We start from the raw sequence: 19,091 nt of genomic DNA, 5'->3' as shown, positions 1-19,091 counted from the left end.
GTAAATTATCACAGAACAGTACAGATGAGCTCGGGACATTTAGCATAACCACATTCTTAATATGTCAGTGTCAGACTGATCAGTTACTGACTAAGTTACTTGGAGACATTTTGGCACCAGCCTATTTAAAACAAATCTCTCCAACTGGGATGGCATCATCATTGCCTCTTCTACTAGCATTACCTGCAGCACAGCAGTTAAACTCTCAGTTCTCTCACATAGGAATAAGGAAGATCATGAGTAATTTGTTTTTGAAATGCAAAATTCTGATGATTGTCCATCCCATCACTTAAATTAACCAACTCAGATGCCAAGTCCATTTTACTGTTTCAATCCATATGGGCTTTTTTTTTTCTAAATTGAAGATTTAGTTTATTGAAAAACAAAGGAGTGCACAACAACAAATTAATTTTACAAATGCATGATGTCAACAAACATTTAAGAATTCATCTTGAAAACTGCACAATGTATGATTACAACATGGATTAAATGGAATATGTAATATCACATTCCCAAAATAAAACTGTGTATTAAGTCTTTCCCGAAGTTATCAGAAATAAATGCCATTTGATTGACCTAAGCGTGACACTTTTGGGGGCATACTTTGCATTTTGAGTTTCATGGTAATCTAAATATTTTGTCACAATTACATTTAATATTCTCTGTAATGATGAAATTTAGGCACAAGACTGTTTTAAAATGAAATATGAATATGCAAGTTTTTACAGAGCCCAGGCCTCAGAGTAAGACTTTCCATCCTGACAAATCAGCAGTTGTTGGAGTTATCTTGTGCTTTAATCAATACTGTGACCAGTAAATTGAGATATTGGTATGTGGCTATCTGTGCATAGAAGGTCCCTGAAGCTACTTGCCCCTTCTCATGGAGGAAGGGACTTCAAACCTTTATGTATAATACCATTTATTTACATCTATATATAGTAGCTTGTCAAATATAGCTTTCAAGTGTAATGTTCTTTAGTCATTCTTAGCATGTCGGTATCACTACCTAGCTAGTATTTATTGACCGCCCTTAATTTCCCTGGTGAAGGTGATGGTGAGCTGCCTTCTAGAGCTACGCCAGTCCTTGGAATACAGGAAGACCTACAATTTAGTAAGGAAGGGAGCTGCATGACTTTGATCCAGTGACAGTGAAGGAATAGTTATTTACTTCAACATCAGATGGTACTTGGCTAGGGAGAGTAGTTGCAAGTGATAGTGTTCCCACAAATCTGCTACCTTTGTCCTTCTGGGAATTCAAGGCCATCGGTTCATAAGGAGCTTTTGAGGGAGTCGACATGAATTTCTGCAGTGCTTCTTTGGGACAGTTCACACTGCTCTCTTTGTGTGTTGGTGGCAAAGGGAGAGAAAGTTGAAGGAGGTGGATAGGGCTGCTTAGTGCTGCATAGTGACATAGTGACATCTTGAGTGTGGTTGGAGCTGCACTCATCCAGACAAGTGAACACTACTCCATTACATTCCACATTTCTGCCTTGTAGGTGATGAACAGGCATTAGGAGACTGAACATAAGACATTAGCCTCAAAATTCTCAGCATATGACCTGTTCTTGGTGTCACAGTATTTACACGACTAGTCCATTTAAGCTTCTGGCAATTATAAACTGATAATATTCTGATTCTTCAAATATTATGTTTCACCAACAGTTTATCTTCTATGAATAAGCTTTGAGCTGATTTATCTATGCATCTGAAGATTTATGCCTCCTGGAAGTATGGTTTCTGTTCTGATTCTGACAAACTTCAACCAAGGCAACCTACTAATACTGAAACAGCTGTTCCTGTGTCCATTTGAAATATTGTTCCAAAGTTCAAAATTAGGTTCCTTTTTCAGGACCTTTTCTTTGCATGCTGTTAACTTATGATATTTTCGAAAGTGTCTTAAGTGGTAACATTGATCGTGTTTGACTTCACATACTTGGCTTCACTGTTTGGATCCACCTCTTGTACAACCTAATATAGTCGATGAGGTTGATCTCTACACTTTGATGGGCTTCTGTGAGTGTGACAATGTGATTTTGGGCCTATCCATTCCAATGAATCAGATGAATCCCTGATGTTTCCTTACAGTGCTGGCAAATTTGCAGGTCTGACTTCTGCATGAGAAATGAACTGAAGTCCACAATGATATCTTCCCTGGATTGAAGAAAGTCTGGGACTGCTGATCCCTCCCAGCAACTACAAAAATGATTTCTAATTAATAATTCCTTCAAAGCTCTGCACCTGGAACATTCTATGGACTGATGTAAATCCATTTAAAAAAGTGTCTTATAATTCTGTGAAATGCTGATATCATGTAGTAAATCTTACCTGCTTTATCATTAATTTTCTTGAGGGTTAAGTATATATGAAATACTTTAATTAATGTAGCATACTCCATCATGACTTTTTAAATATATTAGTTTACCAGATCATAATGATCTATTTGACCTACAGCCTAAAAACAAATCTGATATGATGGCGCTGTTTCTTCATATACAGACCTGATGAAATTTTAATCACACACGTGGTAGTGAACAAACAAGAGCAAAAACTGTACTCGACTTCAACCTCACTAATCTGCATACTGCGCATGCATCTGTCTATGGCAGCATCACTAGGAGTGACCACTGCATTGGCCTTGTGGAGACAAGGTCTTACCTTTACATTAAGGATACCCTCTTTTGTGTTGTGTGGCACTATCATTCATGGGACAGATGTTGGATAGATCTTGCAAGTCTATAATGACACCCCAAAAAAGTTACTGTGGACCAATAATTATATTCAAACACAATCTGCAACTTCACGGCACAGCATATCATGCACTCTACCATCACCATCAAACCAACCAACTTGGTTCAATGCTGAGCGCAGGAGAGTAGGTTGGGAGCACCAGCAAGCAGGTACAAAAATGAGGTGTCAACCTGATGAAGCTACAACTAAATAGGACTGCCTGTCTGTCAAACAGCAAAATTAGCGCCGAAGGGCTGTTTCCATGCTGTACATCTCTATGACTCTATGACACGCATGATCCATACCAATGGATCAGATAAAAATAAGACAAGAAAAGATATGAGCAGGAGTAGGCCATTTGGTCTCTCAAGGATTCAATAGGATCATGGCTGATCTGACACTTTATTCCTCATGCTCACTTTCCTGCCCTTTCATCATAACCCTTGATTCTCCAATTGGCTATCTCAGCCAGCTTTAAATATATATAAGGATTCCCACAACTCTCTGTGGCAAGGAGTTCCAAAGACTCTCAACCATCTGAGAGAAGAAATTCCTCCCCATCTCAGTCTTAAATTGGCACCTCTTTAGTTTAAAACCTCCTCTAGTCTTAGACTCTCCCATCAAAGGAAACATGCTCTGAACACTTACTCTGTCAAACCCCTTACAAATCATATATATGTCAATGAGATCACTTTTCTTTCTTCTAAGTTTTAATGCATAGAGTCCTAACCTGTTTAACCTTTGCTCACAAGACAATGTCTCCAAACTGAGGATCACCCTAGTGAACCTTATCTGAACTGCCTCCAATGAAATAATTTACTTTCTTCCATAAGGGGACCAAGACTGTTCACAGTACTGCAAGTGTGGTCTCACCTTGCAGTTACACTAAGACTATCCCACTCTTTTACGCTAATCCCTTAAAATAAGGGCCAACATAAGCTCTGCAGTCCTGCCACGTCTTTGTTATGAATGGTGGTGGACAATTAAACTGCTCACTGGAAGAGATGTCTCCACAAATCTTTCCTTCCTCAATGATGGAGGTGCTCAGCACATTAGTGCAAAGAGTAAAGCTGAAGCATTCGCAACAATCTTCAAACCAGAAGTGCTCAGTGGATGATACACCTTGGTCTCATCCAGATGTTTCCCAAATCAGCGATTTCAGCCAATTCAGTTCACTCTATCTAAAAAGGCTGCAGATACTGAATACTGCAAAATGTTATTGGCCCTGATAATATTCTGGCAATACTACTGAAGGCGTATGCTGCACCCCCAGTTAATCTGTTCCAGTACAGCTCGAATACTGGCATCTGCCTGATGATATGGAAAGATGCTCAGATATGTGTTGTATATAAAATGTAGAAGAAAGCCGTCCTAGCTTGTCCCCTCAATCCACTCTCAATTATCAGCAAAGTGATGGAAGAGGCTGTCAACAGTATGATCAGGCAGAATTTGCTTCACAATAACTTGCTCACTGATACTCAGTTTGGGATCCGCCAGGACTGCTGAGCTCCTGACAGCACTACAGCCTTGGTTCAGCAATGAACAAAAGAGCTGAATTCCAGAGGTGAGATGAGACTGATTGCCCTTGACATCAAGGTTACATTTGACTGGAGTGTGGCATCAAGGAGACCTAGCAAAACTGGAGTCGATAGGAATAGAGAAATCTCTCCACTGGTTTCAGAGATCCTGTCACAAAGGAAGATGCTGCTGGTTACTGAAGGAGGTCAGCATCATCAAAGCTCTCTCCTCCACTGTAAGGTCAGAATGGGGATGACTGCACAATCTTCAACAACATTTGTGACTGCTCAGATAATGAAGCAATCTATGCCAAACACAGCAAGGACTGGACAACATCCAGACTTGGGATGACAGGTGTCAAGTAACATTTGCGATACACAAATGTCAGAAAATAAACATTTCCAACAAGCACAACTTGATATTCAATTAGCTTAGCATCGCTGAATCCCCCACTACCAACATCCTGGGCTTACCAGAAACTGAACTGAATGAACCAGGTAAATACTGTAGTTAAAGAGCAGGTTAATGGCTTGAAACCCATCACCTAATTCTCCAAAACCTATCCGCCATTGAAAAAGAACAAATCAGGAGTTGATGGATTATGCTCCATTGGGCGAGTACAGATTCAATAACAGTTAAAAAGCTTACTTCCACTAGACAAAGTGCCACTCATTTATAAACATTCACTCTCTCTGTCTCCACCTCAATGCACAATAGCAGCAGTGTTCACCATCTACAAAATGCACTGCAGAAATTTGCCAAAGCTCCTCAGTCAATACCTTCCAAACCCACCACCACTAGAAGGATGAGGGCATCAGATACATGGGAATACCATGACGCGCAAGTTCCCCTCCATGCTATCCACCATCCTATCTTGGAAATATATCACTGTTTCTTCACTGCTGCTGAGTCAAAAACCTGGACCTAATAACATTGTGGGTTCACCTGCACCAAATGGTCTGCAGCAGTTCAAGAAGGGAACTTGACATGACCTTCTCAACAGATTAAAAAAAGGCACTAAATGCTTGCTCAGCAGCAAACCCCACACATCACCTGAATGAATAAAAAAGGTCCAACATACTTTTGGCTGGTCTCCCGTATTCAGTAATTTAAAGATAACCCAAACTACTGATACATATGTACATCGATGCAACATGCCCTGTTCATTTGTCACATTTGTGATTCTCTGACCTATAATGGTTCCTGGTTGAGCAATGCAGGATTCTAAATGTCTCATCCCTGTTTTCAATTCTCTCCATCACGCCTCTCTACCTTTGTAATTGTCTTCAGTCCTCCAAGTTGTCTGCACTCATTTAATTCATTTTGGCCTCTTGAAGATCCCTGATTTTAATTCCCCTTTCAATAGTGGCCATGCTTTAAGTTGCCAAGTCTGTAAGTTCTTGAATTCCCTCCAAGGAGAAAGTGAGGACTGCAGATACTGGAGATCAGAGCTGAAAATGTGTTGCTGGAAAAGCGCAGCAGGTCAGGCAGCATCCAAGGAGCAGGAGAATCGACGTTTCGGGCATGAGCCTTTCTTCAGGAATGAGGAGAGTGTGCCAAGCAGGCTAAGATAAAAGGTAGGGAGGAGGGACTTGGGGGAGGGGCATTGGAAATGTGATAGGTGGAAGGAGGTTAAGGTGAGGGTGATAGGCCGGAGTGGGGGTGGGGGCGGAGAGGTCAGGAAGCAGATTGCAGTTTAGGAAGGTGGTGCTGAGTTCGAGGGTTGGGACTGAGACAGGGTGGGGAGGGGAGGGAAAATGAGAAACTGGAGAAATCAGAGTTCATCCCGTGTGGTTGGAGGGTTCCTAGGTGGAAGATGAGGCGCTCTTCCTCCAGCCGTCGTGTTGCTATGGTCTGGCGATGGAGGAGTCCAAGGACTCCCCTCCCTCAACCTCTAAGCCCCTCTATCTCATTGATTTTCTTTATGAGAATAAAGAAAAGGTATCTATCTTTGCTTAGGCCTCCACCCTAATACTGATTTACGTGACTCAGGCTCAAATTTGCTTTATATTGTACCTATAAAGCACTTTGGGATATTTTATTATGTTAACAGTAGCCTTTAATGTTAAGTGTGTGTTTTTCATAGATCTGTGGTGGTTACAGAGGTAGAGAGATTTAAGGCACTAACTGAGCTAAACCTGAAATCTTCAACATTGGCAATACTAATCGTATATTCATTGCATAAAGATGTTAGGCATTAACTGTGATGGCTAGGTTATCTACCAAGTAATCTGTGGACAGCAGCCATTTTGTTTTTGAAACCACTCAGCAGTCATCAAGCAATTTGTACTGTGATTTACAGAAACACACACTACTCTAAAATGATATTGCAGTGTGACGGTTCCAGACATCAGTGCTTCCTGAATTGAGCACTAAGTCGTCATACAATTTCACTCAGGAAGCAGTAACTTCAAGCACTTAATAACATTAAAAGAAATTGAGGGGAAGGAAACTTGCAATGCTTCAAACATGAACGCAGAAGTCAGATAATTTGTGCGTTATGATTAATCAAAATCCTGGTCAATTCTGGACATTACAGGATACTCGAGAGGAGGTTAAAACTAAATACTAATTCACATAAATTTGTGGCACTATTAGGTAACTTTCAGTGTTATACACATGTTTTTAAGAGACTTTCCGAGAATCTGCTATCATTATAATCATCTTATATCATCACCTATAGATGTTGTCTCAACAATTTAGAGACATCTACAAAGAGAAGTAAATTGTAGTTTCCCTGACTATAGGTTTTGGTGCCTTAATGGAAATATTTACATTATATCCATTTTAAAAGCACCAGGAAAGAGGTTTTCAATATCATTTCAACCAACTGCAAAGAAGTTTAAAGTTATTCTTGCCACCAAATAAAGTGACAACACCTCGGGGTGTATTAGTGACAATGGAAACAAATTATACAACCTCATTTCTCTTTCAGAACAGCCACCAGGATAGGCTCTCTCTCAGATAAATATCAAGGGAACAGGTGGAAAGTGCTCATTTCCTACAGTTTATTCCCTTTTGGAACTAATTGCACAGTCTCACCCTCTTGATAAATTATTGCTGTATATTGTTGCATTTTATTATAATTCTCTTGGTATGAGCTAAAGCAGAGCTGATTGTGGAAGGTCATTATACTTACTGTGTAAGTAGTCAAGCAAGCTCCCATTTTTCATTAATTCAGTAATAATGTAAATTGGTTCTTCTACAGTGCAGACAGCATACAGCTGGATTAACTTTGGATGTCTCAGCCTCTTCATTATTTGTGCCTCCCTCAGGAAGTCTTCTTTAGCCATTGTACCTAAAGGTGGACATAGAAACCAAATTTAAACATGTATCCTTTCCAATGACATACGTAATAAAAGCTAATGGAGTGATTATAATTCATCTATTTAATGGGCTATCAGCATTAAATTTATGTAGCCCACGGGTGTCGGTTTAGTTTGGTGCTAGCAAAAGTTTGTGGGTTCAAGTCTCACTCCAGAATTCAACCCCTGAATCCAAACTGGAACTATGTACAAACCTGAAATAGTGCTCATGCTGCATCACTGTATAGGGCATAAGCATGCTCACTCAATACAATGCTTGGTCTCAGGAGGTAGAGGAAAACTAATTTCTGGTCTAACTAGAAGGGTCTCTTGTAGTTAAAATGATACTGTTTATTGAATATTAGCAACTAGTCACAGATTACTTCAATAGTCAGACACTGTTACAGAAACCTATTACAGAGTAGGTCCAGATGTTAGATCTCGCTTTTGAAATGCTAAGCTGTTCTACCCACAAGATTAATAACATCAGCATAATGGGTGGTGCTTCAGGCACTGCCCCTCAGTACTAACCCTTTCAGATGAATATTCAATGGTATACAATTAGATAATTCAGAAGGGTCAGCTCTAGATCAGAAAATATTGAGGCAAACCCATAAATATAATTATGGGCTTACACGGTCTATGTTGGCTCCCTGAAAGAATAGTTTACCCAGATCCACTCCCAGACCCATTTCTCCCAGCCTGCCAATATTTCTTTACTTTACATGCTTATCCAATTCACTTTTGAAAGCTATGATTGCTTCTGGCTTATTCACAGGAAGCCCATTTACAGCTTTAAAAATTCTTTCCTCATAGTGTCTTTAGCTCTTCTGTCAATCATTTTAAAGCTGGTCATCAGGTTCTCAAATCATTTGCCAATTGGAACAGCTTCTGTCTGTCTATCTACTCCATCTCACTGTCATAGAGTCATACAGGATGGAAATAGTCCTTTCGTCCAACCAGTCCATGCTGGCTATAATCTCAAAACAAATTAGACTCACCCTCCTGCACTTGGCCCACATTCCTCCAAGTACTTCTAGTCATATATTTATCTAAATGTCGTTTAAATTTTGCAACTGTACCTGCATCCATCACTTTCTCTGGAGGTTCATCCCACACACCAACCACTCTCTGCGCCAAAAAAATGCCCCTCATGTCTTTTTTTAAATCTTTCTCTTCTCACCTTAAAAATACACCAAGTTTTGAAATCCCTTACCTTCGGGAAAAAACACCTGTCATTCACCTTAACTATAGCCCTCATCATTTTGTAAATATCTACAAAGTCACCCCTCAAACTCCTGTGCTCCAGTGAAAAAGGTCCCAGCCTATCCAGCCTCATTTTAAAAACTTCCATTGCCAGCAACACCTTGTAAATCTTTCTGAACCCTCTTCAGCTTAATAACATCCTTCCTATAATGGGGTAACCACAAGTGGACACCATACTGAACACTTTTAATGAACAGACTTCCAAACTTCTCACAAAGGGGAGCAACTTCAACTTTTCCAATCTATCCATATAACCAAATTATCTCACCCTAGAACCTTCTCATACATCTTTTCTACATCTTTTCACAACAAAATAAGGCCAGGTGTAAGTTAGCAGGGTGCCTGCTTTCCCAAACAGCTCATGTACAATAAAGTAGTCAAAAGTAAATTCACTTCACTCAGTCACTTTTCTTTCCTCATCAACAGGGGAACAAACAACTTATTTGTCTTGTACCTGTCACTTTCATCAATTAGTTTGTTTGATGTTCCACCCCCTTTCTTTCTGGCTATTTCTAATTGTGACAGCAGGCTTCCTGGAAGTATGCTACCAAGGCCTCAGACCTACAGATTGCAGTCTTTCGTAGATTTTTTAAAAAATTAATTATGAATCTAAAGAATAAGAGATTGGTTGCTCTAATGCATTCTGTGAAGAGATTTCCCTGTTAAACAGGCTACATTTTCCTACTAGAATGCATTCTGTTCTGAAACCTAATGCTTGTGCTCAGAATGAATTGATTTGTCCCAAGGGAGTGAAATGTGAATAACTATTGGTCATCTAGGATAATGCAATCATAATGTGATCCATGGTCTTGCTGGTCATTGTGGCTTGGGATGAATCAAGAAGATATAGAGGTGTCACATTCCTACAGTGGGATGACCAAAATGGATGTGCAATGCACCAACTATAGTCTAACAAAAACAAAGATGATTTGCTTTTCATTCTGTTACAATCTCAGCTGATGTTATTATTGGACAAGTCTGCCCTCAGATTGAAATCTGGCTTGACATATCAGATTTTGTTTTGTCTTGGTTTTTATAAAGTGGTCACTCACTGAAACATACATACGCAATGTGGCAGATTTTGCTTTAACAAGAAAACAGAAGCTTATCAACAAGAGAAATTACAATAAAACAAAATAAACTAAACTAGCTTCTTACAACACAAATTCAAAGATTTTTAAACAGAGTAAACGTATAATCTAATTAATCTCAAAGCACTTATTTATAAATCAAAAAGAGAAAGAAAACAGCTTTTGTATAATACCCAAAACAAATCCCTGGTAAAGTACTCAAAAACACAGCTTGCATTGTACCCTAAATACCACTCATACAGTGTCCATGTGTCTAACATCTTGATATGTTTAACCGTGACTTTAACTCCTAGATTGGAGATGTTTCCTCAACTGTTATATATCTCAGTTTAAACAGACTCAGGTTATGTAACCTCTTCAGGATTTTAACACAATATTTTTGGTTTGAGACCATCATTGACTCATTCTGGAAAGTCATCTCATTTCACTAAATACTTCCCTTCTCGAGAGCACTGGTGTACACAGTCAACTTCATTCACATTTTAAGAGGGACATGATAGCACTGGAGAGGGTGCAGAGGAGATTTACCAGGATATTGCCTGGGCTGGAATTGGTCAAACAGGTGTTGTTTGCCTTAGAGCAGAGGAGACTGAGAGGAGACATGACTGAGATGTATAAAATGATGAAATACATAGATAGGATAAACAGGAAGAAATTTTTCACCTTGATCGAGGGATCAATTATCATGGGACAGAGATTTAAGATAAGGGACTGAACATATCGGAGTGTGTCTGAGAAAACTAACAAACAGTGAAATTCACAACAAACCTTGAAGGAACCTGTTTGGGAGAGGTCACAGCACAGAGACAGATAAATGAATTTTTTAAGTGTGGCCTTACAGTAAGTCTGCAGATGTGAACAGAGTGGATTCTTTCTTGATTATATGTTATATTGAGATATGTCTCTTGATTAAACTTAGAAATATAAGCCATAAGTATTAGATTAAATTCCCTACAGTATGGAAACAGGCCCTTCAGCCCATCAAGTCCACACCAACCCTCTGAAGAATAACCCACCCAGACCCATTCCCCTGTGACTAATGCACCTAACACTACAGGCAATTTAACATGGCCAATTCACATAACCTGCACGCAGACATGGGGAGAATGTGCAAACTCCACACAGACAGTCGCCCAAGGCTAGAATCGAACCCAGATCCCTGGTGCTGTGAGGCAGCAGTGTTAACCACTGAGCCACCATGCCACTTAGTGGCACTATTCGCCATGAACTTCAGAAATTGCTGCTCCTCTCTCTCTCTCTCCCTCTGAATGAAGATTGAGTTTCACCCTGGACCGCAACTTCCTTCCTCTGTGCAAACAACTGAAGACATGCAGAAAGAAATCTGAAAGCACATGATACACCAACTTCTGACAGAACCATTTAATTCATTGTGACATGAAAATCAGCAGCCATTCAAATCGAGAAGAAATGTTTGCTTTTGTTTGCTTGAGAGATTTTGGACACTGGTGTGGCAGGAAGAATACTGAGACATCCGAGTGAGGGAGATTCAGTGCGTTATCTGTGAAAGGTGCTTCAAACTGTTTACTCAGCTTGGGTGAATCAAACTGACACCACTCACGGTGGGGAGAAATTACGTACACGTTTGTTTGTAATTTCAAACTCAGAGCAACACGAGGAAAGCTGCCCCCATAGGGAATCCACGGAAATGTGGGGACAGTGGGAAATGATTCCCTTCCACATCGGTGCTGGAAACCCACAGACGCGTTCACACAAGGGAGAGGCCGTTTGTTTGCTCTGTGTGCAGGCAGGCATTCAGTCAGATGGGCCATCTTCAGAAGCACCAGCGGGAGAAAAGCTGTTCACCTGCCCCATGTGCAGGAAGGGATTTGTTCAGTCGTCTGCACTGCTGATCCACAAGAGTGTCCACACCGGGGAGAGGCTATTCACATGCTCGGTGTGCGGGAAGGGGTTCGCTTAATCATCTACACTACCGATCCACAAGTGGGTCTACACAGAGGAGAGGCCGTTCACCTGCTGTCAGTGCGAGAAGGGGTTCATTGACTCTTCTGGCTTGCTGACCCACCAGTGCGTCCACACTGGGGAGAGGTCTTTCACCTGCTCAGTGTGTGGGAAGGGATTCAGTCATGTGGGCCATCTGCAGACATACCAACAGGTCCACACAGGAGAGAAGCCATAAGCGTCGGAGGCTGAGGGGTGACCTTATCGAGGTTTACAAAATCATGAGGGGCATGGATAGGATAAATAGACAAAGTCTTTTCCCTGGGGTCGGGGAGTCCAGAACTAGAGGGCTTAGGTTTAGGGTGAGAGGGGAAAAATATAAAAGAGACCTAAGGGGCAACTTTTTCACGCAGAGGGTGGTACGTGTATGGAATGAGCTGTCAGAGGAAGTGGTGCAGGCTGGTACAGTTGCAACATTTAAGACGCATTTAGATGGGTGTACGAATAGGAAGGGTTTGGAGGGATATGGGCCAGGTGCTGGCAGGTGGGACCAGATTGGGTTGGGATATCTGGTCGGCATGGATGGGTTAGACCGAATGGTCTGTTTCCATGCTGTACATCTCTATGACTATGACTCTATGACATGCCCCGTGTCAGTCATTTAAAGTATTAATTTAACCTGGAGCAGTGTTTTGTAGAGAAATAAGATAGTGCTATTTTCTGGGTCTATAGACTGAAAGAAGCAAAAATGGCCTTTTTAGAGTGATATGCTGTTCTTGTCAGATGTGGGAGTTTAGGGAGAGTTTACGGGTTACTGAGGATTATATCTACAATAAATGCCTTTGTTGCGAATCCTATCAGATCCAATGGATCGGTTGGAGAGACAGTTAGAGGCATTGAGGAATGTACAAGAGCAAGAGAATGTGATGGATGGTAGTTAGAGGAAGGGGGAAAAGTCTCAGATACAGTCACATAGATGGGTTAACTCCAGGACAGGTAAGAGAGGTAAGCAGCTAGTGCAGGAGTCTTCTGTGGCTATCCCATTTCAAACAGGTATGCTGTTTTGGTAAGTGTAGAGGATGATGGATACACAGGGGAACATAGCAGGGACAGCCATGTTTCTGGTATCGAGACTGGCTCTAATGCAATGAGGGGTATGTCGGGTTCCAAGTGATCGATTGTGTTGGGGGACTCTCCAGTCCAAGGTACAGAAAACGTTTCTGTGGCCAGCAGCAAAAAATCAGAATGGTGTTGCTTCCCTGGTGCCTGGATCAAGGATGTCTCAGAGAGGGCGCAGAATGTTTTCAAGGGGGAGAGGGGCCTGCAGGAGGCCATTGTGTACATTGGAAACAATGACATAGGAAGGGAAAAGGTTGAGATTCTGAAGGGGACATACTGAAGGAAGAGATTGATCTGAGACTGGTACAGTTGAGAATAGAAGCAAGTCCAACAGTCAGGGCAGACAGGGACAAAGCAGAGAACAAGGTAGGACTGATAAATTAAACTGCATTTATTTCAATGCAAGGGCCCTAATAGGGAAGGCAGATGAACTCAGAGCATGGTTAGGAACATAGGACTGGGCATTACAGTCCATCATAGCATTACAAAAATATAGCTCAGGGATGGATAGGACTGGCAGTTTAATGTTCCAGGATACAAATGCTACAGGAAGGACAAAAAGGGAGGCAAGAGAGGAGGGAGAGTGGCATTTTTGATAAGGGATAGCATTACAGCTGTGCTGAGGGAAGATATTCCTGGAAATACATCCAGGGAAGTTATTTGGGTGGAACTCAGAAATAAGAAAGGGGTGATCACCTTATTGGGACTGTATTATAGAACCCCTAATATTCAGAAGGCAATCGAGGTACAAATTTGTAAGGAGATCTCAGCTATCTGTAAGAATAATAGGGTGGTTATGGTAGGGGATTTTAACTTTCCAAACATAGACTGGGACTGCCATAGTGTTAAGGGTTTAGATGGAGAGGAATTTGTTAAGAGTGTCCAAGAAAATTTTCTGATTCAGTATGTGGATGTACCTACTAGAGAAGGTGCAAAACTTGACCTACTCTTGGGAAATAAGGAGGGCAGGTGACTGAGGTGTCAGTGGGAGAGCACTTTGGGGCCAGCGATGCTTTAAAATTATTAGTCTTAAAACAGTGATGTAAAAGGATAGACCAGATCTACAAGTTGGAGAAAGGCCAGTTTTGACGGTATGAGGCAAGACTTTCAAAAGCTGATTGGGGGCAGATATTTGCAGGTAAAGGGATGGCTGGAAAATGGGAAGCCTTCAGAAATGAAATAACAAGAATCAAGAGACAGTATATTCCTGTTAGGGTGAAAGGAAAGGCTGGTAGGTATAGGGAATGTTGGATGACTAAAGAAATTGATGGCTTGGTTAAGAAAAAGAAGGAAGCATAAGATCAGCAAGGCGGTCTTTGTGTGGAGCCTCAGGAGATGGGGAAGATACAAAACGAGAATTTTGCATGAGTATTTACTGTGGAAAAGGACGCAGAAGATATAGAATGGAGGGAAATAGATGATGACATCTTGAAAAATGTCCACATTACAGAGGAGGAAGTGCTGGATGTCTTGAAAAGCATTACAGTGGATAAATCCCCAGGACTTGATCAGGTGTACCCTAGAACTCTGTGGGAAGCTAGAGAAGTGATTGCTGGGCTTCTTGCTGAGATATTTGTATCATTGATAGTCACAGGTGACGTGCTGGAAGGCTGGAGGTTGGCAAACATGATGCCACTGTTTAAGAAAGGTGGTAAGGAAAAATCAGGGAACTACAGACCAGTGAGCCTGATGTTGGTGGTCGGCAAGTTGTTAGAGGGAATCCTGAGGGAGAGAATGTACATGTACTTAGAAAGGCAAGAACTGATTAGGGATAGTCAACATGGCTTTGTGCGTGGGAAATTATGTCTCACAAAGTTGCCTGAGTTTTTTGAAGAAGTAACAAAGAGGATTGATGAGGGCAGAGCAGTACACATGATCTAGTAAGGTGTTCAACAAGGTTTCCCATGGGAGACTGGTTAGCAAGGTTAGATCACATGGAATACAGGGAGAACTAGCCATTTGGATACAGAACTGGCTGAAAGGTAGAAGACAGAGGATATTGGTGGAGGGTTGTTTTTCAGACTGGAGGCCTGTGACCAGTGGAGTGCCACAAGGATCGGTGCTGGGTCCACTACTTTTCATCATTTATACACATGGTAGGCTGTTGGAGAAAATGCAGAGGTATGGAATTGAGGGTGGTTTAGCAGGCAGGCACAGGTGGTGGATTAGTAAGTTTGCAGATGACACTAAAGTTGGTGGAGTAGTGGACAGTCTGGAAAGATGTTACAAGTTGCAGGGGGACTTGGATAAACTGCAGAATTGGGCTGAGAGGTGGCAAATGGAGTTCAATGCAGCTAAATGTGAGGTAATGCACTTTGGGAAGAATAACAGGAAGACAGAGTACTGGGTCAATGGAAAGATTCTTGATAGTGTGGATGTGCAGAGGGATCTTGGAGTAGAAAGTTGCCACCCAGGTTGATAGTGCTGTTAAGAAGGCATACGGTGTGTTAGGTTTCATTCGTAGAGGGATTGAGTTCTGGAGCCACAATTTCATGCTGCAACTATACAAAACGCTGGGGCGGCCACACTTGGAATATTGTGTACAGTTCTGGTGGCCATATTTCGGGAAGGATGTGGAAGCATTGAAAAGGTGCAGAGGAGATTTACCAGGATGTTGCCTGGTCTGGAGGGAAGGTCTTACAAGGAAAGACTGAGAGGCATGGGTCTGTTCTCATTAGAAAGAAGAAGGCTAAGAGGGGATTTGATAGAGACATACAAGATGATCAGAGGATTAGATACGGTAGACAGTGAAAGTTAGTTTCCTAGGATGATGACGTCAGCGTGTACAAGGGGGCATAACTATAAATTGAGGGGTGATAGATATAAGACACAGACATCAGAAGCAGGTTCTTTACTCAGAGAGTGGTACGGGCATGGAATGCCCTGTCTGCCAATGTAGTCAACTCAGCCACATTAGGAAAATTTAAACAATCCTTGGAATAAGCACATGGATGATGATGGGTTAGTGTAGGGGGACGAGCTGAGAATAGTTCATAGGTCAGCGCAACATCGAGGGCTGAAGGGTCTGTTCTGCGCTGTATTATTGCTCTATGTTCTATGTTCTACATACAAATGATTTGGATGTGAGCATAAGAGGTATAGTTAATAAGTTTGCAGATGACACCAAAATTGGAGGTGTAGTGGACAGCGAAGAAGGTTACCTCAGATTACAATGGGACCTTGATCAAATGGGCCAATCAGCTGAGAAGTGGCAGTTGGAGTTTAATTCAGATAAATGTGAAGTGTTGCATTTTAGGACAGCAAATCTTGGCAGGACTCATACACTTAATGGTAACGTCCTCGGGAGTGTTGCTGAACAAAGAGACCTTGGAGTGCAGATTCATAGCTCCTTGAAAGTAGAGTCACAGGTAGATAGGATAGTGAAGAAGGCATTTGGTATGCTTTCGTTTATTGGTCAGAGCATTGAGTACAGGAGTTGGGTGGTCATGTTGCGGCTGTACAGGACATTGGTTAGGCCACTGTTGGAATATTGCGTGCAATTCTGGTCTCCTTCCTATTGGAAAAATGTTGTGAAACTTGAAAGGGTTCAGAAAAGATTTACAAGAATGTTGCCAGGGTTGGAGGATTTGAGTTTTTGGGAGAGGCTGAACAGGCTAGGGCTGTTTTCGTGTTTGGAATGAGCTGCCAGAGGAAGTGGTGGAGGCTGGTACAATTGCAACATTTAAAAGGCATTTGGATAGGTATATGCATAGGAAGGGTTTGGAGGGATATGGACCGGGTGCTGGCAGGTGGGACTAGATTGGAAAAAAATTCTCACTTATATAAATACATTACTTAGGTTTCCCAGTGCAACCTACTGCATATGACTTTTTAAAGATTTCTGGTTATGGCGGCTTTCTGCTAAGTGGAAATAAACATGGCCTTCACAGCCAGGGTGCCATTCATTATCAAACAAAATGGCATTGGGGTCTTATCTATGTCAGGATAATTAGATTCAGATTCAGGTTGTAGTAATCAGACTGGGACACCCATATTAAACTTGGCTCGAAGATGACAATGGACAAGCTTCAGGCAGACATATTGCAAAAAGTATTATTTTTCAATTTTAATCTCACTAATACTTCATTCCTGGTAGAAAACAAGGAGACAGATCAAAATTGGGGTTCTTGCTTCTAATCACAAAATGAAGAAATGGGTTTGCTTTCTAAAATAGCTTGTGTCATTGAGTTTTAAGGAGAGAATCTCTTCACTTGTGCATCACGATTGTTCTGCTTCATTATTCAGTTTAAAATTTGACCAGTTAATATGTATTTCTTTTTCTGCTCCTGTTTTCGGATGCATTTTTTTTCACTGTTCTAAACTACATAAGTCATCCATCTGCCCATCTTGCATAACCATCCATTGAAATTTTAGAATCTACAGAATTTTATCATACCCTCCCAATTTATTACCTCACCTTATATATTTACAAGATCTTAAAAGTTTTTTAAACCTTTGATTTCTAAGCTTCAACCATTTTATCAGTTAAGTTCCAAGTGCCTTTTAAAATTCAATCTTCACTAGAAGTCTTCTATTTCTGTTTCCATATCTTTATGTATTCACATTTTTATCTCTTTATTATTTTCTTATTTATTCTTAATTAGCCCACCTCTTAATTTCAGATAATGAGTAACAATTTTCTGTTTTTATTCTTAATCACTTCCACAAGCCAAGTAAATGATCATACCTGTTTTCAATGTTTTTATTGCAACTTGAGTTCTGTCATTCCAAACTCCTTGCCATACTTCTCCAAATGTTCCAGCACCTAATTTCTTTATCAGTTTCAGAGAGTCACGTGCAATTTCCCAATGATCCACAGTGTTGTAGGATAATCCAACAGTGACTGGTGTTTCTACCTAATGATTTAAAACAAAGAGCAATCATGTTACATGTTTCAATATTGCATACAGAGCCAATAAATAAGTATCCATAAGATACAGATAAATTTAATTGAAGATTAATATCAAATCTAAGAGAAACATTCATCTTAACTGTGTCATGAAGAATGTAAAAACATCCATCCTCAAACACAACTATTTACAGTACAGAAGGAAAGGAGACTTGGTTGCTCAGCAAGTTGATTTTGATAGGCTAAGAAATTGCTAGACAGAAAACAAAAGGGAACTATGTGCTCTCCATACCTACTTGCAATTCAAAATAAGTGGATGATTTGAGCATATTTATTTTGTTTGCAAGCATTAATTCTTCAAGCAAGAATAAAACAGCCACATTATGAGCCTGATTAGTTATCTTAAACTAGTTGCCAGCATTGCACAATCAGAATTGTAGATCACGTTCTGTCCAATCACAGAAATTAGGTTTGGGGTTTTCCAAATGCAGACTGATTGACTATAGTCATAGAGTCATAGAATTATACAACACGGAAATAGATTTTTCGGTCCAACTCATCCATGCTGACCAACTATCCAGAATAAATTTAGTCCCTTTGCCAGCATTTGACCCATATCCCTCTAAAACCTTCCTATATATGTATCTATCCAGATGCCTTTTAAATGTTATCATTGTACCAGCCTCCACCACTTCCTCATGTATAAAGTGGTGCAGCTCCTTCTTCGTTATGTACACCACCTTCTTCGTTAAAAAAAAGTTGCCCCTTAGGTCCATTTTAAACCTTTCCCCTCTCACCTTAAAACTATGCCCTCTGGTTTTAGACTACCTCAGGGAAAATACCTTGTCTATTTACCTTATTCATACCCCTCATGATTGTCTAAACTTCCATAAGGTCACCCCTCAGCCTCCGACACTCCATGGAAAATAACCCCAGCTTACTCAGCTTCTCCCTATAACTCAAACCCTCCAACTCCGGCAATATTCTTAGATATTTCTGAACTCTTTCAAGTTTAATAACATTTTCCACAGTAGGGAGACCAGAGTTGAATGCAGTATTCCAAAGTGGTCTCACCAATGTCCTGTATAGCCGCAACATGACATCCTAACTCCTGTATTCAATGCTCTGACCAATAAAGGCAAGCGTACCAAATACCTTCTTCACTATCCTGTCTACCTGGGACTCCACTTTCAAGGAACTATGAACCTACACCCCAAGATCTCTTCATTCAGCAACACAACCAGGACCCGACCATTAGTATGTAAGCCCGACTTTGATTTGCTTTTCCAAAATGCA

The 19,091-nt window shown here is 40.9% G+C and overlaps 1 protein-coding gene across 2 annotated transcripts in view; it reads right to left on the bottom strand.

Moving 5' to 3' along the window:
• Positions 1 to 19,091, bottom strand: part of frk (fyn-related Src family tyrosine kinase) — a 114,060-nt gene that overhangs the window by 10,761 nt on the left and 84,208 nt on the right. For both annotated transcript variants that reach the window (XM_072555673.1, XM_072555663.1), the window contains 2 exons: positions 17,634 to 17,802; positions 7,385 to 7,543 (listed from right to left, as the gene is read on the bottom strand). In XM_072555673.1, the coding sequence (XP_072411774.1) occupies positions 7,385 to 7,543; positions 17,634 to 17,802 (328 nt within the window). The remainder of the gene's footprint in view (positions 1 to 7,384; positions 7,544 to 17,633; positions 17,803 to 19,091) is intronic.

The sequence above is a fragment of the Chiloscyllium punctatum genome, chromosome 3 (assembly GCF_047496795.1).
Source record: "Chiloscyllium punctatum isolate Juve2018m chromosome 3, sChiPun1.3, whole genome shotgun sequence".
In the NCBI taxonomy this organism is placed as follows: Eukaryota; Metazoa; Chordata; class Chondrichthyes; order Orectolobiformes; family Hemiscylliidae; genus Chiloscyllium; species Chiloscyllium punctatum.
The sequence above is the reverse complement of the archived record's forward strand: the minus strand, read 5'-3'. Positions and strand labels throughout refer to the sequence as shown.